Source organism: Callionymus lyra, chromosome 12 (assembly GCF_982586985.1).
Source record: "Callionymus lyra chromosome 12, fCalLyr1.hap1.1, whole genome shotgun sequence".
Classification (NCBI taxonomy): Eukaryota; Metazoa; Chordata; class Actinopteri; order Syngnathiformes; family Callionymidae; genus Callionymus; species Callionymus lyra.
This window is the reverse complement of record NC_141829.1, coordinates 159062-185370: the sequence shown is the minus strand read 5'-3', so window position 1 is coordinate 185370 and position 26309 is coordinate 159062. Positions and strand designations below refer to the sequence as shown.

The following is a 26309-nucleotide window of genomic DNA, read 5'->3' as shown; positions in this document are numbered from 1 at the left end:
CTTCACCACAGGGATCTGTTGACTTCTTACAATGAGATGGTAGAAACTGCTAGATCTGATTACATCAGAAAACTGGTAGCAGCAAATAGGAAAAACCCCAAAGTTTTGTTTGACACGATTAATTCTCTCGTGTCTCCTGCTCCTCAAATCACGCCGGTCTTCTGTGAAGCTGACAGCAATGCATTGTTGAGATTTTTCATTGACAAAATTAAATTGATCAAAGAGAAAATCTCTCCCCCTTTGTTGGGAACCCCTACTGTCTCTGAGCCCATCTCCTCCTCTTGGTCATCCTTCACTGCTGTATCTTCGGGTGATATTTCAGCACTAGTGAACAAGATGAAACCCTCCTCTTGCTCAGATGACGTCCTTCCTTGTAGGCTTTTTATCAAAGTATTTGATGTAATTGGCCCCTGGGTTACCAATATGGTGAACCTCTCCCTTTCCACAGGGGTTTTTCCCAATGCATTTAAACATGCCATTGTGGAGCCTCTGCTCAAAAAACCAGGCTTAGACCCAACTGACCTCAGTAATTTCAGGCCTATTTCTAAGCTCCCTTTCTTGTCCAAGATCTTGGAGAAGGTGGTGTCCGAGCAGCTGTCTTTGTTCCTGGATCAGAGCGACATCCATGAGAAGTTTCAGTCTGGCTTCCGTAAACATCACTCTACGGAGACAGCTTTATTGAAAGTGTCCAGTGACATCATGATGTCGGCTGACTCTGGTAAATTCACTGTTCTGGTTCTCTTGGATCTGTCCTCAGCCTTTGACACAGTTGAACCAGATCCTGCTGAGAAGACTAAGGGATGAAGTGGGACTGTCTGGGTCTGTGTTAGAATGGTTCTCATCTTACCTTTCTGGGCGCAGTTTTAGTGTATCTGTCAATCAAATGAGGTCTGAATCGGCAGATCTGTTGTGTGGAGTCCCTCAAGGTTCTGTTCTGGGTCCTTTATTGTTTTTGCTGTACTTGATTCCCCTTGGTAAAATCATTCAGAGATTTCCAGATGTTTCTTATCACATTTTTGCTGATGACATCCAGCTCTACTGCTCTTTTGACCCAACTGAGCCCCAAAGGCTGAACAGCTTAGTCAATTGTTTGCTAGAAATCAAACAATGAGTGAAAACACTTTACTTAGCTTAATGTGGACAAAACTGAAACTCTGGTGATTGCTCCTGATGATAAGATTCCAGGGTTGAGTCAGTACTTGGGTGACTTAGGTCAGTCTGTCAAACTGAGCCTGAGAAACCTGGGTGTTGTATTTGATAAAGACATGTCTCTTGTTCAACTCTGTAGAAAACTGACCAGAAACTGTTTCCTTCAACTGAGAAAAATCTCTAAACTTAGGAAAATGTTGTCACAACATGATCTGGATCTTATAATCCATGCGTTTGTTTCTTCTCGTCTGGACTATTGTAACAGTTTGTCTTCATGTCTTAACAAGAAGGATCGTCTCGTCTGCAGTTGATTCAGAACTCTGAGCCGCTCTAGTAGAAGAACTCACATTTCTCCGGTCCTTAAAACTCTTCACTGGCTTCCAGTTTCTTTCAGGATCAACTTTAAAATTCTGGTTCTTACTTTCAGAGCTATTCATGGTCAGGCTCCTCCTTACATCACTGATCTGATCCAGCCTTACACCCCAGCTCGGTCTCTGAGGTCTGTGGATCAGAATCTACTTATGGTTCCACGCACACGGCTCAGGACCAGAGGAGAGAAATCTTTTCAGGCTGTTGCTCCTAAGCTTTGGAACGATCTTCTCTCTCTTTGCGCTTGATGGAGTCTACTGACTCCTTCAAGAAACATCTGTGTTTGATGATCTACTGACTCTTTTAAGAAACATCTGTGTTTGATGATCTACTGACTCCTTCAAGAAACATCTGTGTTTGATGATCTACTGACTCCTTCAAGAAACATCTGTGTTTGATGATCTACTGACTCTTTTAAGAAACATCTGTGTTTGATGATCTACTGACTCATTCAAGAAACATCCGTGTTTGATGATCTACTGACTCCTTCAAGAAACATCTGTGTTTGATGATCTACTGACTCCTTCAAGAAACATCTGTGTTTGATGATCTACTGACTCCTTTAAGAAACATGTGTGTTTGATGATCTACTGACTCCTTCAAGAAACATCTGTGTTTGATGATCTACTGACTCCTTCAAGAAACATCTGTGTTTGATGATCTACTGACTCTTTTAAGAAACATCTGTGTTTGATGATCTACTGACTCCTTCAAGAAACATCTGTGTTTGATGATCTACTGACTCTTTTAAGAAACATCTGTGTTTGATGATCTACTGACTCCTTCAAGAAACATCTGTGTTTGATGATCTACTGACTCTTTTAAGAAACATCTGTGTTTGATGATCTACTGACTCATTCAAGAAACATCCGTGTTTGATGATCTACTGACTCCTTCAAGAAACATCTGTGTTTGATGATCTACTGACTCCTTCAAGAAACATCTGTGTTTGATGATCTACTGACTCCTTTAAGAAACATGTGTGTTTGATGATCTACTGACTCCTTCAAGAAACATCTGTGTTTGATGATCTACTGACTCCTTCAAGAAACATCTGTGTTTGATGATCTACTGACTCCTTTAAGAAACATCTGTGTTTGATGATCTACTGACTCCTTCAAGAAACATCTGTGTTTGATGATCTACTGACTCCTTCAAGAAACATCTGTGTTTGATGATCTACTGACTCCTTCAAGAAACATCTGTGTTTGATGATCTACTGACTCCTTTAAGAAACATCTTAAGACGTTTCTATTTGTTCAGGCTTTTCCTTGAATTTCTCGAACTCCTGTGTTGTTCTCAGTATTATCTTGATCTTTGAAGTATGTACTGTTTTGAGTATTGTTTTGATTGTTAAAGCGCTTTGTGACCCTGGTCTCGAAAAGCGCTATATAAATAAATATTACTTACTTACTTACTTCTGCTCCATCGCTCGCTGACTCTGGTCATGTGACCTGCTCACTTTACAAATAGAAACAACAATGAAGGTTTTTAACTCTCGCTCTGACGACTGTTTCCATGACCTTGACCTGGTCTGAGAGAATCGCTGTGAGATCAACAGTCGATGACAGTAGGGTTGATGGAAACTAAGATAAAAGTTAAGTTATGATGAACTAGTTGCTACAAAACTCAAGGTTTTAAAATCTCATTGTTTGCGTGAAAACATCTCAAATGATTCAAAGATCTTTACGTTCACTTTGATTCCATTATTGCTGATGATTGATCACGACTGAGATTGTGTTGATCTCGACTGAGATTGTGTTGATCTCGACTGAGATTGTGTTGATCTTCACGGACACACAAGCTTGTTGTTTTTAGTTCTCGACTTAATCTTTCTGCTAATCTCTGAACTCGTCGTGAGATTAAAATCTTTCTGGTTCCAGACTCTTTAAATACTTTGTTTACTCACTTCGTAGGAATATTTGACAAATCTCTCCTTTTTCATTCTTTTCTTTTATCCTCACTTCTTCTCATTCTACGAGCCGGTAGTGGGGGATGAAAAAAGAAATAGACAAGGTTAGGAAACAACAATGAAAGTTATAACATTTATTTAGATGTGAATCATGTGAAGAAATGATGAGAAACAAGAGGAACGAAGAGAATGTTCTTTATTTAGTCACAAATAACAGCGATTTTAAAAAGTAGGTGAAACATCTTTAAATGTGATTTCACACAAGTCAATAAAGTCAATAGAATCAATAAAGTCAATAAAGTCAATAGAATCAATATAATCAATAAAGTCAATAGAATCAATAAAGTCAATAAAGTTATTAGAATCAATAGAGTCAGTAGAGTCAATATAATCAATAAAGTCAATAGAATCAATAAAGCCAATAGAGTCAATAAAGCCAATAGAGTCAATAGAGTCAATAGAGTCAATAGAGTCAATAGAGTCAATAGAGTCAATAGAGTCAATAGAATCAATAAAGTCAATAGAATCAATAAAGCCAATAGAGTCAATAAAGCCAATAGAGTCAATAAAGTCAATAGAGTCAATAAAGTCAATAAAGTCAATAGAGTCAATAAAGTCAATAGAATCAATAAAGCCAATAGAGTCAATAGAGTCAATAAAGTCAATAGAATCAATAGAATCAATAGAATCAATAGAATCAATAAAGCCAATAGAGTCAATAAAGTCAATAAAGTCAATAGAATCAATAGAATCAATAAAGCCAATAGAGTCAATAAAGTCAATAAAGTCAATAGAATCAATAGAGTAAATAAAGCCAATAGAGTCAATAGAGTCAATAGAGTCAATAGAGTCAATAGAATCAATAAAGTCAATAGAATCAATAAAGCCAATAGAGTCAATAAAGCCAATAGAGTCAATAAAGTCAATAGAGTCAATAAAGTCAATAAAGTCAATAGAGTCAATAAAGTCAATAGAATCAATAAAGCCAATAGAGTCAATAGAGTCAATAAAGTCAATAGAATCAATAGAATCAATAAAGCCAATAGAGTCAATAGAGTCAATAAAGTCAATAGAATCAATAGAATCAATAGAATCAATAAAGTCAATAGAGTCAATAAAGCCAATAAAGTCAATAAAGTCAATAGAGTCAATAAAGTCAATAAAGTCAATAAAGTCAATAGAGTCAATAAAGTCAATAGAGTCAATAAAGTCAATAGAGTCAATAGAGTCAATAAAGTCAATAAAGTCAATAAAGTCAATAGAGTCAATAAAGTCACACGTTAACGTGTCAATAAAATCACAACATTACGACTGAACATGTGTTTCCTTCTCGACGAACATTAAACGAGTAACTTCATCTTCCTTCAGTTACAAGGAGAAGATGCTGAAGTTATCTGCCATCCATCTGGATCGACCAGTTCCTCCCCTGGACCAGGCCGTGTTCTGGACCGAGTTCGTGCTGAGACACAAAGGAGCCGAACATCTGAGGGTTTCTGCTCACGACCTGAACTGGATCCAGTACCACAGCCTGGACGTCATGGCTTTCCTGGCAGTGGTTCTTGTGACTCTTCTGTGTTTGTTGCTCCAGTGCTGCTGGTTCTGCAGCCGACGCTGTTGCAGGCGAGCGACAGGGAAGAGAAAATCCGACTGATTTCCCTTCACAGATGAAACGAGAGATTCTTCCACACGAGGAAAGTTTCATTGATTGACAGAAAGTTATTAATATAGTTTGTAATGTAATTTGTAATGTAAATCAGTCATAAACTGAAGCAACATTTGTTATCAGTGAAAACTTGACCTTTGTCTCGTTCTGTGGGTTTAAGTGTAAATGATTTGTGACTTTATGTTCAGAATAAAATGAACAAATAAATGAGATAAAACTCAAGGTGTTTTGTTTGAGACGCACATCAGTGAAGAATCAACATCAACATCAACATGTCTGCAGAAGTGTGGCTGTGCACGTTTGCTGATCTTCTTCCTCCTCATGCTCTTCTTCCTCCTCATGTTCTTCCTCCTCATGTTCTTCTTCCTCCTCATGCTCTTCTTCCTCCTCATGTTCTACTTCCTTCTCATGTTCTTCTTCCTCCTCATGTTCTTCTTCCCCCTCATGTTCTTCTTCCTCCTCATGCTCTTCTTCCTCCTCATGCTCTTCTTCCTCCTCATGTTCCTCTTCCCCCTCATGTTCCTCTTTCCCCTCATGTTCTTCTTCCTCCTCATGCTCTTCTTCCCCCTCATGTTCTTCTTCCCCCTCATGTTCTTCTTCCTCCTCATGCTCTACTTCCTCCTCATGTTCTTCTTCCCCCTCATGCTCTTCTTCCTCCTCATGCTCTTCTTCCTTCTCATGCTCTACTTCCTCCTCATGCTCTACTTCCTCCTCATGTTCTTCTTCCTCCTCATGTTCTTCTTCCTCCTCATGCTCTACTTTCTCCTCATGTTCTTCTTCCTCCTCATGCTCTTCTTCCTCCTCATGCTCTTCTTCCTCCTCATGCTCTTCTTCCCCCTCATGCTCTTCTTCCCCCTCATGCTCTTCTTCCTCCTCATGCTCTTCTTCCTCCTCATGTTCCTCTTCCCCCTCATGTTCCTCTTTCCCCTCATGTTCTTCTTCCCCCTCATGTTCTTCTTCCTCCTCATGTTCTTCTTCCTCCTCATGCTCTTCTTCCCCCTCATGCTCTACTTCCTCCTCATGCTCTTCTTCCTCCTCATGTTCTTCTTCCTCCTCATGTTCTTCTTCCTCCTCATGCTCTTCTTCCCCCTCATGCTCTACTTCTCTCATGTTCTTCTTCACCCTCATGCTCTACTTCCTCCTCATGTTCTTCTTCCTCCTCATGCTCTTCTTCCTCCTCATGCTCTTCTTCCTCCTCATGTTCTTCTTCCCCCTCATGTTCTTCTTCCCCCTCATGTTCTTCTTCCTCCTCATGCTCTTCTTCCCCCTCATGCTCTACTTCCTCCTCATGTTCTTCTTCCCCCTCATGCTCTTCTTCCTCCTCATGCTCTTCTTCCTCCTCATGCTCTTCTTCCTCCTCATGCTCTTCTTCCTCCTCATGTTCCTCTTTCCCCTCATGTTCTTCTTCCCCCTCATGTTCTTCTTCCTCCTCATGTTCTTCTTCCTCCTCATGCTCTTCTTCCCCCTCATGCTCTACTTCCTCCTCATGTTCTTCTTCCCCCTCATGCTCTACTTCCCCCTCATGTTCTTCTTCCTCCTCATGCTCTTCTTCCCCCTCATGCTCTACTTCCTCCTCATGTTCTTCTTCCCCCTCATGCTCTACTTCCTCCTCATGTTCTTCTTCCTCCTCATGCTCTTCTTCCTCCTCATGTTCTTCTTCCCCCTCATGTTCTTCTTCCTCCTCATGCTCTTCTTCCCCCTCATGCTCTACTTCCTCCTCATGTTCTTCTTCACCCTCATGCTCTTCTTCCCCCTCATGTTATTCTTCCCCCTCATGTTCTTCTTCCTCCTCATGCTCTTCTTCCCCCTCATGCTCTACTTCCTCCTCATGTTCTTCTTCCTCCTCATGCTCTTCTTCCTCCTCATGCTCTTCTTCCTCCTCATGTTCTTCTTCCTCCTCATGCTCTTCTTCCTCCTCATGTTCTTCTTCCCCCTCATGTTCTTCTTCCTCCTCATGCTCTTCTTCCCCCTCATGCTCTACTTCCTCCTCATGTTCTTCTTCACCCTCATGTTCTTCTTCCCCCTCATGTTCTTCTTCCTCCTCATGCTCTTCTTCCCCCTCATGCTCTACTTCCTCCTCATGTTCTTCTTCCCCCTCATGTTCTTCTTCCTTCTCATGTTCTTCTTCCCCCTCATGTTCTTCTTCCTCCTCATGCTCTTCTTCCCCCTCATGCTCTACTTCCTCCTCATGTTCTTCTTCACCCTCATGCTCTACTTCCTCCTCATGCTCTACTTCCTCCTCATGCTCTTCTTCCTCCTCATGCTCTTCTTCCTCCTCATGCTCTTCTCCCTCCTCATGTTCTTCTTCACCCTCATGCTCTTCTTCCCCCTCATGTTCTTCTTCCCCCTCATGTTCTTCTTCCTTCTCATGTTCTTCTTCCTCCTCATGTTCTTCTTCCCCCTCATGTTCTTCTTCCCCCTCATGTTCTTCTTCCTCCTCATGCTCTTCTTCCTCCTCATGCTCTTCTTCCTCCTCATGTTCTTCTTCCCCCTCATGTTCTTCTTCCTTCTCATGTTCTTCTTCCTTCTCATGTTCTTCTTCCCCCTCATGTTCTTCTTCCTCCTCATGCTCTTCTTCCCCCTCATGTTCTTCTTCCTCCTCATGCTCTTCTTCCCCCTCATGCTCTACTTCCTCCTCATGTTCTTCTTCACCCTCATGCTCTACTTCCTCCTCATGCTCTTCTTCCTCCTCAAGCTCTTCTTCCTCCTCATGCTCTTCTTCCTCCTCATGTTCTTCTTCCTTCTCATGTTCTTCTTCCCCCTCATGTTCTTCTTCCTCCTCATGCTCTTCTTCCCCCTCATGCTCTACTTCCTCCTCATGTTCTTCTTCACCCTCATGCTCTACTTCCTCCTCATGCTCTTCTTCCTCCTCATGCTCTTCTTCCTCCTCATGCTCTTCTTCCTCCTCATGCTCTTCTCCCTCCTCATGTTCTTCTTCCCCCTCATGTTCTTCTTCCTTCTCATGCTCTTCTTCAACTTAAAGAACTGCATTTATTGCAGAACATCTTCTTGTTCACATCACTGAGGACTTAACGTGGGCCACCAACACAACACAGCTGGTCAAGAAGGCACAGCAACGGCTGTACTTTCTGAGGAGGTTTGGCATGTCGACAAAGATCCTCAGAAACTTCTACAGCTGTGTCGTGGAGAGCAGTCTGACCAACTGCATCACTGCGTGGTACGGCAGTTCTACGGCCATGGACCGCAAACGTCTGCAGAGAGTGGTTAAGACAGCGGAGAGGATCACCAGGTCTCCACTGCCCTCTCTGCACAGCATCTACCACCACAGAGTCCACAGGAGAGCTGCCACCATCATCAAGGACAGTTCCCACCCACAACATGGACTGTTTACACTCCTGCCCTCGGGACGCAGGTACAGGAGTGCAAAATGCAGGAGCACACGCCTGAGAAACTCTTTCTACCCCACTGCAATAAGAATCATGAACAGCTGAACACTGTTGTCACTTTAAATCCATCACATGTACAGTTCCCCTCCCTTTCTTATATTATTATTTTTTATTGTTATTTTATTTTGACTTTTTTTTGTTATGTATATTTATTTTTATTTTTTTGTTATTCCGATATTTGTGGAGGGACGGCAAAGAAAGAATTTCATTGCATAGGGAAACGTGTTTCTCGATGTATATGACAATAAACACTTTGAATTGAATTGAATTGAATTGAATTGAATTGTTCAGGATCAAGAGCGAATCCTAGGTGGACGTGTTTCAAGGCCTCAGTCCAGACCTTCCATGACGGACACTCATGAAGACTTTGTTCTCACTCAAGGTTCAAACTATTGATCAAACACTTTCTTGTTCGATCATTAACTTCTGCTGCTGCTGCAAAACATTTTATAAATGATTGACTGGATTGTGTTAATAAACTTCTAATGAATGATGTTGGAGCTTCACTGCTTCTCACTTGTTCTTCTGTCAGATCCTCGCCGAGTGAAGAAAACCCAGCAGAGACTTGAAGTGATCAATACTTTCAAATCCAAAATATTGATTTGTTACTCAAGGTTCTCTAAGTTCCAAATGTCTGACGTGTTTTTCTCACGAGATGAAAGACGATGATTAAAGTTGTTGTTCCATGACTTCAACTCAACTTCCAAACTGAAGGAAGATATTTGGAAATGTTACCGAGGTCAGAGGTCGTGAGGGAGACCAGAGAGGTAAGTGTGAAAGACGACGAACACGTCAAGCATCAGGATCATGAGGAGCAGCATCAGGTACGAGAGGTTTGGATTTATTCATCAACAGAAGCTCAACATTGATCTTCAGACTCTGAAGCTCGTCTGACTCTAGGTTTTACAAGTGACATCATCATCATCATCATCTTCATCATCATTAACATCATCATCTTCATCTTCATCATCATCATCATCATCATTAACATCATCAACATCATCATCTTCATCATCATTAACATCATCATCTTCATCATCATCTTCATCATCATTAACATCATCATCTTCATCTTCATCATCATTAACATCATCATCATCATTAACATCATCATCTTCATCTTCATCATCAACATCATCAACATCATCATCATCATCATCAACATCATCATCTTCATCTTCATCATCAACATCAACATCAACATCATCATCATCATCATCTTCATCTTCATCAACATCAACTTCATCATCATCATCATCATCAACATCATCTTCATCATCATCATCATCATCATCATCAACATCATCATCATCTTCACGTCGTCACCAACATCATCATCATCATCATCTTCACGTCGTCACCAACATCATCATCATCATCATCTTCATCATCATCATCATCTTCATCATCATCATCATCATCATCTTCACGTCGTCACCAACATCATCATCATCATCATCATCATCATCTTCACGTCGTCACCAACATCATCATCATCATCATCATCTTCATCATCATCTTCATCATCATCATCTTCACGTCGTCACCAACATCATCTTCATCTTCATCATCAACATCTTCATCTTCATCATCATCATCATCATCTTCATCTTCATCTTCATCTTCATCTTCATCTTCATCATCATCATCTTCACATCGTCACCAACATCATCATCATCATCATCATCTTCATCATCATCTTCATCATCATCATCTTCACGTCGTCACCAACATCATCATCATCATCATCTTCATCTTCATCTTCATCTTCATCATCATCTTCATCATCATCATCATCATCATCATCATCTTCATCATCATCATCATCATCACGTCATGCAAACACGTGGTTTAATCCCAGAGCTCAGCAGCAAGAAAAGAATGGTTTGAAGAAGAAACAAGACGATCCGTGACCATGTTGTCTGTCAATCATAGTGAAGGCTTTTAAAGTTGAACCTCTTTCTGTCGGTGAAGCCCGTCATCTAGAAGAGAAGAAGTTATTACTTGATTTCTTTCATCACATTAACGTTGACTGATCAGTGTTGACTCACCTGGTTTGGATCTCGTGTGAAATATCTTTTCTCGATGACCTGTTAGAACAAGTTATTATTATTATTATTATGAAGTTATTAAAGTTGTACTGTGTGTGACTCTATTGTATCATCAGTGTGTGTGTGTGTTGTTGTGATGTGTTACTCTTTTGTATCATCAGTGTGTGTGTGTTGTTGTGATGTGTGACTCTATTGTATCATCAGTGTGTGTGTGTGTTGTTGTGATGTGTTACTATATTGTATCATCAGTGTGTGTGTGTTGTTGTGATGTGTGACTCTATTGTATCATCAGTGTGTGTGTGTTGTTGTGATGTGTTACTCTTTTGTATCATCAGTGTGTGTGTGTGTGTTGTTGTGATGTGTGACTCTATTGTATCATCAGTGTGTGTGTGTTGTTGTGATGTGTGACTCTATTGTATCATCAGTGTGTGTGTTGTTGTGATGTGTTACTCTTTTGTATCATCAGTGTGTGTGTGTGTGTTGTTGTGATGTGTGACTCTATTGTATCATCAGTGTGTGTGTGTGTTGTTGTGATGTGTTACTCTATTGTATCATCAGTGTGTGTGTGTGTTGTTGTGATGTGTTACTCTATTGTACCATCAGTGTGTGTGTGTGTTGTTGTGATGTGTTACTCTATTGTATCATCAGTGTGTGTGTGTTGTTGTGATGTGTGACTCTATTGTATCATCAGTGTGTGTGTGTTGTTGTGATGTGTGACTCTATTGTATCATCAGTGTGTGTGTGTTGTTGTGATGTGTTACTCTATTGTATCATCAGTGTGTGTGTGTTGTTGTGATGTGTTACTCTATTGTATCATCAGTGTGTGTGTGTTGTTGTGATGTGTTACTCTATTGTATCATCAGTGTGTGTGTGTTGTTGTGATGTGTTACTCTATTGTATCATCAGTGTGTGTGTGTTGTTGTGATGTGTTACTCTATTGTATCATCAGTGTGTGTGTGTTGTTGTGATGTGTTACTCTATTGCATCATCAGTGTGTGTGTTGTTGTGATGTGTGACTCTATTGTATCATCAGTGTGTGTGTTGTTGTGATGTGTGACTCTATTGTATCATCAGTGTGTGTGTGTTGTTGTGATGTGTTACTCTATTGTATCATCAGTGTGTGTGTTGTTGTGATGTGTGACTCTATTGTATCATCAGTGTGTGTGTTGTTGTGATGTGTGACTCTATTGTATCATCAGTGTGTGTGTGTTGTTGGGATGTGTGACTCTATTGTATCATCAGTGTGTGTGTGTTGTTGTGATGTGTTACTCTATTGTATCATCAGTGTGGGTGTGTTGTTGTGATGTGTGACTCTATTGTGTCATCAGTGTGTGTTGTTGTGATGTGTGACTCTATTGTATCATCAGTGTGTATGTGTTGTTGTGATGTGTTACACTATTGTATCATCAGTGTGTGTGTGTTGTTGTGATGTGTGACTCTATTGTGTCATCAGTGTGTGTGTTGTTGTGATGTGTTACTCTATTGTATCATCAGTGTGTGTGTTGTTGTGATGTGTGACTCTATTGTATCATCAGTGTGTGTGTGTGTTGTTGTGATGTGTTACTCTATTGTATCATCAGTGTGTGTGTGTTATTGTGATGTGTGACTCTATTGTATCATCAGTGTGTGTGTGTTGTTGTGATGTGTTACTCTATTGTATCATCAGTGTGTGTGTGTTGTTGTGATGTGTTACTCTATTGTATCATCAGTGTGTGTGTTGTTGTGATGTGTTACTCTATTGTATCATCAGTGTGTGTGTGTTGTTGTGATGTGTGACTCTATTGTATCATCAGTGTGTGTGTGTTGTTGTGATGTGTGACTCTATTGTATCATCAGTGTGTGTGTGTGTTGTTGTGATGTGTTACTCTATTGTATCATCAGTGTGTGTGTGTTGTTGTGATGTGTTACTCTATTGTATCATCAGTGTGTGTGTGTTGTTGTGATGTGTGACTCTATTGTATCATCAGTGTGTGTGTGTGTTGTTGTGATGTGTTACTCTTTTGTATCATCAGTGTGTGTGTGTGTTGTTGTGATGTGTGACTCTATTGTATCATCAGTGTGTGTGTTGTTGTGATGTGTGACTCTATTTTATAATCAGTGTGTGTGTTGTTGTGATGTGGGACTCTATTGTATCATCAGTGTGTGTGTGTTGTTGTGATATGTGACTCTATTGTATCATCAGTGTGTGTGTGTTGTTGTGATGTGGGACTCTATTGTATCATCAGTGTGTGTGTGTGTGTGTTGTTGTGATGTGTTACTCTATTGTATCATCAGTGTGTGTGTGTTGTTGTGATGTGTGACTCTATTGTATCATCAGTGTGTGTGTGTTGTTGTGATGTGTGACTCTATTGTATCATCAGTGTGTGTTGTTGTGATGTGTGACTCTATTGTATCATCAGTGTGTGCGTGTTGTTGTGATGTGTGACTCTATTGTATCATCAGTGTGTGTTGTTGTGATGTGTGACTCTATTGTATCATCAGGGTGTGTGTGTTGTGATGCGTGACTCTATTGTATCATCAGTGTGTGTTGTTGTGATGTGTTACTCTATTGTATCATCAGTGTGTGTTGTTGTGATGTGTGACTCTATTGTGTCATCAGTGTGTGTTGTTGTGATGTGTGACTCTATTGTGTCATCAGTGTGTGTTGTTGTGATGTGTGACTCTATTGTGTCATCAGTGTGTGTTGTTGTGATGTGTGACTCTATTGTGTCATCAGTGTGTGTTGTTGTAATGTGTGACTCTATTGTGTGTGTTTGTACAAAACTGTCTTTTCATTGAAATATTGACATTAGAAAATGATCTTAAGCTCCGCCCACTGAAAACACTGTTGTTCTGGAGATGAAATCTTGTTGATCATGACCACACCACAGCTGGAGGAGTGAAGCCATTATTACGTCATAATGGACTCTCGTAACCTCTCGTTCGTCCAGATTTCAGAGCAACTTTATAAAGTAATAAAGTGTAAAACATTGTCATGATGAGAAGTTACTGCGTCTTGAAGAACATTCACTACAGTGTCGTATAAATTATTATTATTATTATTATTGACACCAGAGTTAAGTTTTCACATTAGTTTCCCTTCAAATATGTTTTTTTTCTAATATGTTCCGTAATTTACTGAATATCCAGTGAAATTTCAAAACATTTCACGTTCAACAACAAATCGTTGAACAAACATGCATTGGACTGTTGAAGTAACAATAGAGTCTCACATCACAACTCACTCAACCTTCCTTCTTTAACATGTAACAATAGAGTCTCACATCACAACTCACTCAACCTTCCTTCTTTAACATGTAACAATAGAGTCTCACATCACAACTCACTCAACCTTCCTTCTTTAACATGTAACAATAGAGTCTCACATCACAACTCACTCAACCTTCCTTCTTTAACATGTAACAATAGAGTCTCACATCACAACTCACTCAACCTTCCTTCTTTAACATGTAACAATAGAGTCTCACATCACAACTGACTCAACCTTCCTTCTTTAACATGTAACAATAGAGTCTCACATCACAACTCACTCAACCTTCCTTCTTTAACTTGTAACAATAGAGTCTCACATCACAACTCACTCAACCTTCGTTCTTTAACATGTAACAATAGAGTCTCACATCACAACTCACTCAACCTTCCTTCTTTAACTTGTAACAATAGAGTCTCACATCACAACTCACTCAACCTTCCTTCTTTAACATGTAACAATAGAGTCTCACATCACAACTCACTCAACCTTCCTTCTTTAACATGTAACAATAGAGTCTCACTTCACAACTCACTCAACCTTCCTTCTTTAACATGTAACAATAGAGTCTCACTTCACAACTCACTCAACCTTCCTTCTTTAACATGTAACAATAGAGTCTCACATCACAACTCACTCAACCTTCCTTCTTTAACATGTAACAATAGAGTCTCACATCACAACTCACTCAACCTTCCTTCTTTAACATGTAACAATAGAGTCTCACTTCACAACTCACTCAACCTTCCTTCTTTAACATGTAACAATAGAGTCTCACATCACAACTCACTCAACCTTCCTTCTTTAACATGTAACAATAGAGTCTCACTTCACAACTCACTCAACCTTCCTTCTTTAACATGTAACAATAGAGTCTCACATCACAACTCACTCAACCTTCCTTCTTTAACATGTAACAATAGAGTCTCACATCACAACTCACTCAACCTTCCTTCTTTAACATGTAACAATAGAGTCTCACTTCACAACTCACTCAACCTTCCTTCTTTAACATGTAACAATAGAGTCTCACATCACAACTCACTCAACCGTCCTTCTTTAACATGTAACAATAGAGTCTCACATCACAACTCACTCAACCTTCCTTCTTTAACATGTAACAATAGAGTCTCACTTCACAACTCACTCAACCTTCCTTCTTTAACATGTAACAATAGAGTCTCACATCACAACTCACTCAACCTTCCTTCTTTAACTTGTAACAATAGAGTCTCACATCACAACTCACTCAACCTTCCTTCTTTAACTTGTAACAATAGAGTCTCACATCACAACTCACTCAACCTTCGTTCTTTAACATGTAACAATAGAGTCTCACTTCACAACTCACTCAACCTTCCTTCTTTAACATGTAACAATAGAGTCTCACATCACAACTCACTCAACCTTCCTTCTTTAACATGTAACAATAGAGTCTCACATCACAACTCACTCAACCTTCCTTCTTTAACATGTAACAATAGAGTCTCACTTCACAACTCACTCAACCTTCCTTCTTTAACATGTAACAATAGAGTCTCACATCACAACTCACTCAACCTTCCTTCTTTAACATGTAACAATAGAGTCTCACATCACAACTCACTCAACCTTCCTTCTTTAACATGTAACAATAGAGTCTCACTTCACAACTCACTCAACCTTCCTTCTTTAACATGTAACAATAGAGTCTCACATCACAACTCACTCAACCTTCCTTCTTTAACATGTAACAATAGAGTCTCACTTCACAACTCACTCAACCTTCCTTCTTTAACATGTAACAATAGAGTCTCACATCACAACTCACTCAACCTTCCTTCTTTAACATGTAACAATAGAGTCTCACTTCACAACTCACTCAACCTTCCTTCTTTAACATGTAACAATAGAGTCTCACATCACAACTCACTCAACCTCCCTTCTTTAGCATGTAACAATAGAGTCTCACATCACAACTCACTCAACCTTCCTTCTTTAACATGTAACAATAGAGTCTCACTTCACAACTCACTCAACCTTCCTTCTTTAACATGTAACAATAGAGTCTCACATCACAACTCACTCAACCTTCCTTCTTTAACATGTAACAATAGAGTCTCACATCACAACTCACTCAACCTTCCTTCTTTAACATGTAACAATAGAGTCTCACATCACAACTCACTGAACCTTCCTTCTTTAACTTGTAACAATAGAGTCTCACTTCACAACTCACTCAACCTTCCTTCTTTAACATGTAACAATAGAGTCTCACTCAACCTTCCTTCTTTAACATGTAACAATAGAGTCTCACATCACAACTCACTCAACCTTCCTTCTTTAACATGTAACAATAGAGTCTCACATCACAACTCACTGAACCTTCCTTCTTTAACATGTAACAATAGAGTCTCACATCACAACTCACTCAACCTTCGTTCTTTAACATGTAACAATAGAGTCTCACATCACAACTCACTCAACCTTCCTTCTTTAACATGTAACAATAGAGTCTCACTCAACCTTCCTTCTTTAACATGTAACAATAGAGTCTCACATCACAACTCACTCAACCTTCGTTCTTTAACATGTAACAATAGAGTCTCACATCACAACTCACTCAACCTTCGTTCTTTAACATGTAACAATAGAGTCTCACATCACAACTCACTCAACCTTCCTTCTTTAACATGTAACAATAGAGTCTCACTTCACAACTCACTCAACCTTCCTTCTTTAACATGTAACAATAGAGTCTCACATCACAACTCACTCAACCTTCCTTCTTTAACTTGTAACAATAGAGTCTCACATCACAACTCACTCAACCTTCCTTCTTTAACTTGTAACAATAGAGTCTCACATCACAACTCACTCAACCTTCGTTCTTTAACATGTAACAATAGAGTCTCACTTCACAACTCACTCAACCTTCCTTCTTTAACATGTAACAATAGAGTCTCACATCACAACTCACTCAACCTTCCTTCTTTAACTTGTAACAATAGAGTCTCACATCACAACTCACTCAACCTTCCTTCTTTAACATGTAACAATAGAGTCTCACATCACAACTCACTCAACCTTACCTTCCTTCTTTAACATGTAACAATAGAGTCTCACATCACAACTCACTCAACCTTACCTTCCTTCTTTAACATGTAACAATAGAGTCTCACATCACAACTCAACCTTCCTTCTTTAACTTGTAACAATAGAGTCTCACATCACAACTCAACTCCTTCTTTTACGTCTTAACATTGTTTTAGCGTAGATGCAACACCGCCTCCTACAGGTCCAAACATGCATTGCTTCTGCCAGGAGACTTGTCACTCAAACGTGATTTTCAATTTATATTATATTAATAATATAATCCAACAAGCTCTTGTCAAGTCTCTACTTGTGTACCTTGTCGAAGAACCTGCTGAGCTTCACTGCGTTTGATGTTCCTGCTGCCAGGTATCTTGGATTCGTGGAGTCCTGCGAAGAAATACCAACAATAACATTAAGATTTAAAAAAACACATTCAATTAACAAAACACTTCAACTTGGTAACTTCAACATGACATGATGGTCATGTAGCAGGCATGACCACCAGGTGTCACTAGAGTTTCTTCTCCAGCGCCTTAAATCTACTTCATGAGAACCTTCAAAGGAGCAGATGAAACACGTGGATGTTGAGCTGAGAGAAGAAAACCTACCAGGTTTATTTCTTCAGCGTTGAAGTCTTCAGACAAGAAGCTGGTCCGAGTCAACACTTCCGTGCGCTTGGTCTCTGGGATCTGGTCGAACTTGGTGCCGATCAGAAGCAAAGGAACCGGGTTCTCAGCAAACTGTTCTCTGTCATAGTCACTGCTGAGGGTTCCACACAGAAGCCACAGTTACTCAGATGTTCTGCAACAATGACTCCTCGCTCTCAGAACAGAACCGACCCGTTTGACACAATGACACCCGTGGGCGACGAGTCTTTGTTCAGAGCCTCAAGTGACCATCGGTAGAGATTCTGAGACGACTTCTTATTCGTCAAATCATGCACCAAAATAATCCCTGAAAATAAAGACATGGTTCACAGATTAAAGGTAACAATTAGAAAATGAGAAAAATTGAACTTTACCATTTACAGAATTATAAAAAACAGCTCTGGTGCTTTTGACGCTGCTGGACCCCCCGACCGACCCCCCGACGTCCCACAGTTCAATGTAATACGTCTTCTCCTCCGGGGTTCCTTCCTTGTAGTCCTGGACCTGGAGCGTATTATATTATATTATCAGTACACAGTGAACTATATTATCAGTACACAGTGAAGTATATTATCAGTACACAGTGAACTATATTATCAGTACACAGTGAACTGTATTATCAGTACACAGTGAAGTATATTATCAGTACACAGTGAACTGTATTATCAGTACACAGTGAACTATATTATCAGTACACAGTGAACTGTATTATCAGTACACAGTGAAGTATATTATCAGTACACAGTGAACTGTATTATCAGTACACAGTGAACTATATTATCAGTACACAGTGAACTGTATTATCAGTACACAGTGAAGTATATTATCAGTACACAGTGAACTGTATTATCAGTACACAGTGAACTATATTATCAGTACACAGTGAACTATATTATCAGTACACAGTAAACTATATTATCAGTACACAGTGAAGTATATTATCAGTACACAGTGAACTATATTATCAGTACACAGTGAACTATATTATCAGTACACAGTGAACTATATTATCAGTACACAGTGAAGTATATTATCAGTACACAGTGAAGTATATTATCAGTACACAGTGAACTGTATTATCAGTACACAGTGAACTATATTACCAGTACACAGTGAACTATATTATCAGTACACAGTGAACTATATTATCAGTACACAGGGAACTGTATTATCAGTACACAGTGAACTATATTATCAGTACACAGTGAACTATATTATCAGTACACAGTGAACTATATTATCAGTACAAAGTGAACTATATTATCAGTACACAGTGAACTGTATTATCAGTACACAGTGAACTATATTATCAGTAAACAGTGAACTGTATTATCAGTACACAGTGAACTATATTATCAGTACACAGTGAACTATATTATCATTACACAGTGAACTATATTATTGGTACACAGTGAACTGTATTATCAGTACACAGTGAACTATATTATCAGTAAACAGTGAACTGTATTATCAGTACACAGTGAACTATATTATCAGTACACAGTGAACTATATTATCAGTACACAGTGAACTGTATTATCAGTACACATTGAACTGTATTATCAGTACACAGTGAACTATATTATCAGTACACAGTGAACTATACTATCAGTACACAGTGAACTATATTATCAGTACACAGTGAACTATATTATCAGTACACAGTGAACTGTATTATCAGTACACAGTGAACTATATTATCAGTACACAGTGAACTATATTATCAGTACACAGTGAACTATATTATCAGTACACACTGAACTATATTATCAGTACACAGTGAACTGTGTTATCAGTACACAGTGAACTATATTATCAGTACACAGTGAAGTATATTATCAGTACACTGTGAACTGTATTATCAGTACACAGTGAACTATATTACCAGTACACAGTGAACTATATTATCAGTACACTGTGAACTGTATTATCAGTACACAGTGAACTATATTACCAGTACACAGTGAACTATATTATCAGTACACAGTGAACTGTATTATCAGTACACAGTGAACTATATTATCAGTACACAGTGAACTATATTATCAGTACACAGTGAACTATATTATCAGTACACAGTGAACTATATTACCAGTACACAGTGAACTGTATTATCAGTACACAGTGAACTATATTATCAGTACAAAGTGAACTATATTATCAGTACACAGTGAACTGTGTTATCAGTACACAGTGAACTATATTATCAGTACACAGTGAAGTATATTATCAGTACACAGTGAACTATACTATCAGTAAACAGTGAACTATATTATCAGTAAACAGTGAACTGTATTATCAGTACACAGTGAACTATATTATCAGTACACAGTGAACTATACTATCAGTACACAGTGAACTATATTATCAGTACACAGTGAACTATATTATCAGTACACAGTGAACTATATTATCAGTATACAGTGAACTGTATTATCAGTACACAGTGAACTATATTATCAGTAAACAGTGAACTATATTATCAGTACACAGTGAACTGTATTATCAGTACACAGTGAACTGTATTATCAGTACACAGTGAACTATATTATCAGTACACAGTGAACTATACTATCAGTACACAGTGAACTATATTATCAGTACACAGTGAACTATATTATCAGTACACAGTGAACTGTATTATCAGTACACAGTGAACTATATTATCAGTACACAGTGAACTATATTATCAGTACACAGTGAACTATATTATCAGTACACACTGAACTATATTATCAGTACACAGTGAACTGTGTTATCAGTACACAGTGAACTATATTATCAGTACACAGTGAAGTATATTATCAGTACACTGTGAACTGTATTATCAGTACACAGTGAACTATATTACCAGTACACAGTGAACTATATTATCAGTACACTGTGAACTGTATTATCAGTACACAGTGAACTATATTACCAGTACACAGTGAACTATATTATCAGTACACAGTGAACTGTATTATCAGTACACAGTGAACTATATTATCAGTAAACAGTGAACTGTATTATCAGTACACAGTGAACTATATTATCAGTACACAGTGAACTGTATTATCAGTACACAGTGAACTATATTATCAGTACTCAGTGAACTATATTATCAGTACACAGTGAACTATATTATCAGTACACAGTGAACTGTATTATCAGTACACAGTGAACTATATTATCAGTACACAGTGAACTATATTATCAGTACACAGTGAACTATATTATCAGTACACAGTGAACTATATTATCAGTACACAGTGAACTGTATTATAAGTACACAGTGAACTATATTATCAGTACACAGTGAACTATATTATCAGTACACAGTGAACTGTATTATCAGTACACAGTGAACTATATTATCAGTACTCAGTGAACTATATTATCAGTACACAGTTAACTATATTATCAGTACACAGTGAACTGTATTATCAGTACACAGTGAACTATATTATCAGTACACAGTGAACTATATTATCAGTACACAAGGAAGTTTTACAGCGAACATCGAATCTTCTTACCCGAACATCAACAGAACAACCAACTGTCCATGATGGATTTCCCAACACCTGGTTCTGACACAGCAGGTGGACCAAAGAAGATTTCCCCACTCCTGTAGAACACATTAACTTTAAGACGTATCTTACCTTAGTATCCTAAAACTAACACTTTAACTCTGTATTAAAGACATATCTTACCTGAATCTCTTAAAACTAACACTTTAACTCTGTATTAAAGACGTATCTTACCTGAATCTCTTAAAACTAACACTTTAACTCTTTATTAAAGACGTATCTTACCTGAATCTCTTAAAACTAACACTTTAACTCTGTATTAAAGACGTATCTTACCTGAATCTCTTAAAACTAACACTTTAACTCTGTATTAAAGACGTATCTTACCTGAATCTCCTAAAACTAACACTTTAACTCTGTATTAAAGACGTATCTTACCTGAATCTCCTAAAACTAACACTTTAACTCTGTATTAAAGACGTATCTTACCTGAATCTCTTAAAACTAACACTTTAACTCTGTATTAAAGACGTATCTTACCTGAATCTCCTAAAACTAACACTTTAACTCTGTATTAAAGACGTATCTTACCTGAATCTCCTAAAACTAACACTTTAACTCTGTATTAAAGACGTATCTTACCTGAATCTCCTAAAACTAACACTTTAACTCTGTATTAAAGACGTATCTTACCTGAATCTCCTAAAACTAACACCTTAACTCTGTCCAGAGAAGCCATCGTAGGTTTGTTGTTCCGGAAGCTGTCATAAACAAACCCCGCCCATTTCTCTGTATCCTTTGATCTGATTCGTTCATGAAACGTCGTCACCGAACATCGAAGGATCATTGGTCACAAAGAAAGGAAGTATAAGGAGTGCTTCCGGGTCGTTGTCTGAACATTGATGCTAACGACTTGAAAATATCTTCTTCCTTTTTGTTCCTTTCTCTAGAATTTCTACACATTCCTCTTAAAGCTCTAGATAAGAATATCCTCAAAGCTCTGAAACACTCTGTACTCATATCCGCTACACAAGCTAAGGTAAGCTAACACGCTAACTTCACGTCTGAAAACTTCAATAGTTGTCATTGTTATCGATAATAAAATATCATTTAAACACAAGTATATACAAACAATGACGTCACCGATGAATAAACCTCACGAACACAAATAAGTATACATGTTAAAGTCAGTTTCTTTCTCCGTAAACTTTGTTGGATACATTGTTCTGTTTATTACGAAATACTAAACCTTGATTGTGGAGTTTGTTCTCCTTGTGTAGCTTTGGTTTACTCCGGTTTCCTCCCACAGTCTAAAACATACAGAGGTTGATTGAGAACTTTGGTAAAATGGTCTGTAGGTATGAGTGCGTGTGTGAATGGTTGTCTGTCTTTGTGTGTCCTGCGACAGACTGTCCAGGGTGTCCCCTGCCTCTCGCCCTGTGATACTGGGATAGTCTCCCCGCGACCCCAGTAAGGGACAAAGCAGAAGAAAATGAATGATTTAAATCAAATAATTAGTCATAGTTCAACTTACTATCTGTTTATGAATAACTACTAAAGCTTCAACATAAACACAATCTTAAGTAGTTTATGTGTAAAGTCAAGAATCTTTTGAAGTGTTTTTCTTGTAAATTGTTGTTGATGTATCGTCTCGTGTTTCATGTCCAGAATGATCGAGCCAGAGCTGCTCACCGAGGTCCCGGCGGCTCTGAAGCGACTGGCCAAGCAGGTGGTCCGAGGCTTCTACGGCATCGAGCACGCGCTGGCCTTGGACGTCCTCATTCGAAACCCCTGCGTCAGAGAAGAAGACATGTTGGAGCTGCTGAAGTTCGACCGCAAGCAGCTGCGCTCGGTCCTCAACACGCTGAAGGCGGACAAGTTCGTCAAGTGTCGCATGCGAGTGGAAACGGCTCCTGACGGCAAAACTACGAGACACAACTATTACTTCATCAACTACAGGTTCTTTGTCCGTTACATAAGATTTTCCAAATGAAAAAACAATGAAATCTTGTGTTTTCACGCGTCTCAACCTACAGGGTTCTGGTCAACGTAGTGAAGTACAAGTTGGATCACATGCGGAGGCGAATCGAGACGGACGAGCGAGACTCCACCAACCGCGCCTCCTTCAGATGCCCCTGTTGCTTCTCCACCTTCACTGACCTCGAGGCCAACCAACTGTTCGACCTCGTCACAGGTAAATCGTCCTGAAGAACGGTCGGTGCTTGAGTCAGAAAAACATCTTCCTCGACATGAACTGTATCAACATGAAGTCATGATTCAATGAAAACATTTCTTTCATTCAATAGGATTTTATAATGATTTCTCATGATGATCTACTACCGTCTGCTCACATGTATCAACCTTTCAAACACGCCTGCAAACAATCGTTGCAACTGTAACATAAACACAAGCAGCTTCGTTCAAGTCGTCGAACACAATGAAGAGCAAACGAGTCTGTGTGTAAAACACACGTTTTTGAAGTTTTCTCGCATCATCCATATTTTAGTTCGAAACTACACCTGAACCTGAACTGTGTCGAGTTTGTGTTGATCCAAGCAACACTTATTGCAGATTAACATTTGAATTCAAGTTCATGATGGTGATTAAATCCACTCAATAGATTAACATCATGTAGAAAGAATGTTTATTTGAAAAATACTATTAAAACAATGAATATAGACATGTGTCAGCAGGTGAGACTTTAGTGACATCATCCTCCTGTGAGTCTTTCTTTTGTCGTTTGTTTCACGTCAAATCATTTCTGTTTCACTGAGAAGTGTTTACATGATGAACAGTCCATATTGAATATTGACTCCAGAACCAACCATCTCCTCGTGGGTTCTGATGAGTCTTATATTGATCTGGAGAAGCAGGAGGATGATGTCAAGAAATAAACCTTTGTTTACATAGTTTATTACTTGAGCATTTTGTTGAAATAAACTCTTGTGTTTGAATATAATTCTTCTAATAAACATTCATCATATGAAAGTATCTATTGAGTCGATTCACATCAATAAATCGTGAACAAAATCTGGATTTTGAATGAAAATGTTCATTTAAAATTGTGAATATTATTTGAGTACATTCTTGAATCGGCAGGTGTAGCTACTATTGATGAAAGATAAAATCACCAACAACAATAAAACACTGCAGTAAATGAGCCGCACACTAATTTGCACGATGCCAAATCTTAGCCTTTAGTCAAGAAGGAAGGATGAATGAATGAATGAATGGTTTGTTTTCATACATACAGTTTGGTTGACATTTTATCATTTCATCATAGTTCACATACATGCATGTGAAGGTAAAACAGCGAGAGAAGCTCGAAGCTAATCTCGTTCCCATTAACATCAAAATATTGATAGAAGCTCAGTTCGTTTTCCTCCATGTTTGTTCAGGACGAAGAAGGTTCTGATTGTTCATTAACCAGCTTTTTGACATGATTTCACTTTCAACTCAAAATGATACATTAGAAAATGAGTCGATAACATTTGATGTGTTTAAAATCTGTGAATGAAGTTTTATGAGTCAATGATATGTTGAAGGTGGTCGACCTGGATGAGCGTGACGTCCGTAGATGAAGGTTCTTGTGTTCAGTGTGCTTTGAACCTGCAGGTAAGTTCCGCTGCACCTTCTGTCAGACGGAGGTGGAGGAGGACGACTCGGTGTGTCCTGAGGCGAGGACTCCTGTGGCTCGATTCAACGAGCAGATCGAACCCATCTACGCGCTGCTGAGCGAAACCGAGGACGTCAACCTGTCACATGACCTGCTGGAGCCGGAGCCCAGCGAGATCCCGGCTCTGAAGCAAAGGTTGGTCTTGATCGGTCGTTTGAACTGTAGTCGTTTTGTGTCGATGTTCCTGCGACGTTCCATCGGTTCATTGTTCCACATATTTGACTCTCGATCCAACGTTTCAGCCGCGATCGTGCGGCGGCGTCTGCAGCCAACGCTGCCGGCCCACATCGCGAGGTCTGGTCCAACAAAGGCTCGTACGCCGACCTGTACACGCAGAATGTTGTCATCAACATGGACGAGCAGGACGAGCAGCACAAACGAGCTCACGAGGGCAAAGAGACCAAGGAGCGACCGGTGTGGTTGACCCAGAGCACGGTGCCCGGGGCCTTCAGCGACTCGGAACACAAGACCCGTGAGTTGTTGCTCAATGTGTCGCTGGACGTGGCGCTGATGGTGTGTGTGTGTTGGTGTTGGTAGATGGAGATGCGGCGGCGGCGGCTCCGGGCGGCGCTCAGGGAAGTGTTCCGGTGGATGAGAACGAGGAGGTGATGCGTGCGCTGCTCATCCATGAGAAGAGAAGTACTGCACCAGCAGGGGGCGCTGCAGGCGCAGCGAGCGCCGCCCGGGGAATCGCACCCGCCACCGCTAATGCCAGCGACTCCGACAGCGACACCAGCGAGTCTGACGACGACGCTCTGGCGCCCCCTGCTGCCGACGCTCGGTCGAAGCCGGAGGACGACGACGACGATGACGAGTTCGAGGAAGTGGGCGACGAACCCATGGTGATGGTCGGAGGTCGACAGTTCAGCTACAGAGAAGTGAGTCAGAGGCCGGAGCTGGTCAAGCAGATGAGTTCGCAGGAGACCGAGGCCTACATTGAGATGGGACAGACGCTCTTCCAGGAGTATTTCTGAGTCACATGACCAGAGTCACATGACCAGAGTCACATGACCAGAGTCACATGGAACACAAATGTTTTTCGGAGCAAACATCGCTCTTTGCATCACGTTTGTCCAAAAATAAAAAAAATAACCTCTGAAGGTGTCGTGGAAGAAATGTTGGACGACAACCTGTCAATCAAACATCAACGTGAGTCAAAATGTCACAAGAGCCATTACTACGAGTTCCCTTCATGAGCGTCAGGGGGCGCTGTGGTGCAGCAGATGTAAACAATGGCACATACTCGTTTCTATGTTTCTCGTCATATTTAAATCCAACACAATTCTCTGATCCTTAAAGTAGCTTTGATTTAAACACAATCATTTTGTTTAGTTTATTGTTTAGATTATTATTTAGATTATTGTTTAGATTATTATTTAGATTATTGTTTAGTTTATTGTTTAGATTATTATTTAGATTATTGTTTAGTTTATTGTTTAGATTATTGTTTAGATTATTATTGTACCAGAGAAACCGTCGCTGGTTAAAATGACGCCTTAAAGTCAAGAGCTGCAAGTTTCTTCTTTGATAAATTCTTCTTTAAAGGATCCAAACGGAAATCATCTTCATCGTCATCATCTTTATCATCAACTTTATCATCT

General features: G+C 39.4%; 3 protein-coding genes across 3 annotated transcripts in view; 2 read left to right on the top strand and 1 right to left on the bottom strand.

Moving 5' to 3' along the window:
- The window catches only part of LOC148067941 (UDP-glucuronosyltransferase-like), a 9575-nt gene extending 4260 nt beyond the window's left edge, over window positions 1-5315 (top strand). The window contains exon 5 of the mRNA XM_087804093.1: window positions 4799-5315. Coding sequence (XP_087660219.1) covers window positions 4799-5081 — 283 coding nt within the window. The 3' untranslated portion in view covers window positions 5082-5315. The remainder of the gene's footprint in view (window positions 1-4798) is intronic.
- A 4005-nt stretch (window positions 5316-9320) lies between these two features.
- Window positions 9321-21798, bottom strand: rabl3 (RAB, member of RAS oncogene family-like 3). Its single transcript, XM_087804597.1, has 8 exons — window positions 21726-21798; window positions 21039-21130; window positions 17898-18027; window positions 17716-17830; window positions 17485-17638; window positions 17192-17263; window positions 10552-10590; window positions 9321-10482 (listed from the first exon to the last, which is right to left on the bottom strand). The coding sequence occupies exons 1-8, from the start codon at window positions 21769-21771 to the stop codon at window positions 10426-10428; spliced, it is 705 nt and encodes a 234-aa protein (XP_087660723.1). The 5' UTR covers window positions 21772-21798; the 3' UTR covers window positions 9321-10425.
- Window positions 21799-21921: 123 nt separating this feature from the next.
- Window positions 21922-25988, top strand: gtf2e1 (general transcription factor IIE, polypeptide 1, alpha). Its single transcript, XM_087804692.1, has 6 exons — window positions 21922-22071; window positions 22701-22991; window positions 23069-23226; window positions 24648-24843; window positions 24951-25180; window positions 25246-25988. The coding sequence occupies exons 2-6, from the start codon at window positions 22702-22704 to the stop codon at window positions 25680-25682; spliced, it is 1311 nt and encodes a 436-aa protein (XP_087660818.1). The 5' UTR covers window positions 21922-22071; window position 22701; the 3' UTR covers window positions 25683-25988.
- Window positions 25989-26309: the final 321 nt, after the last annotated feature.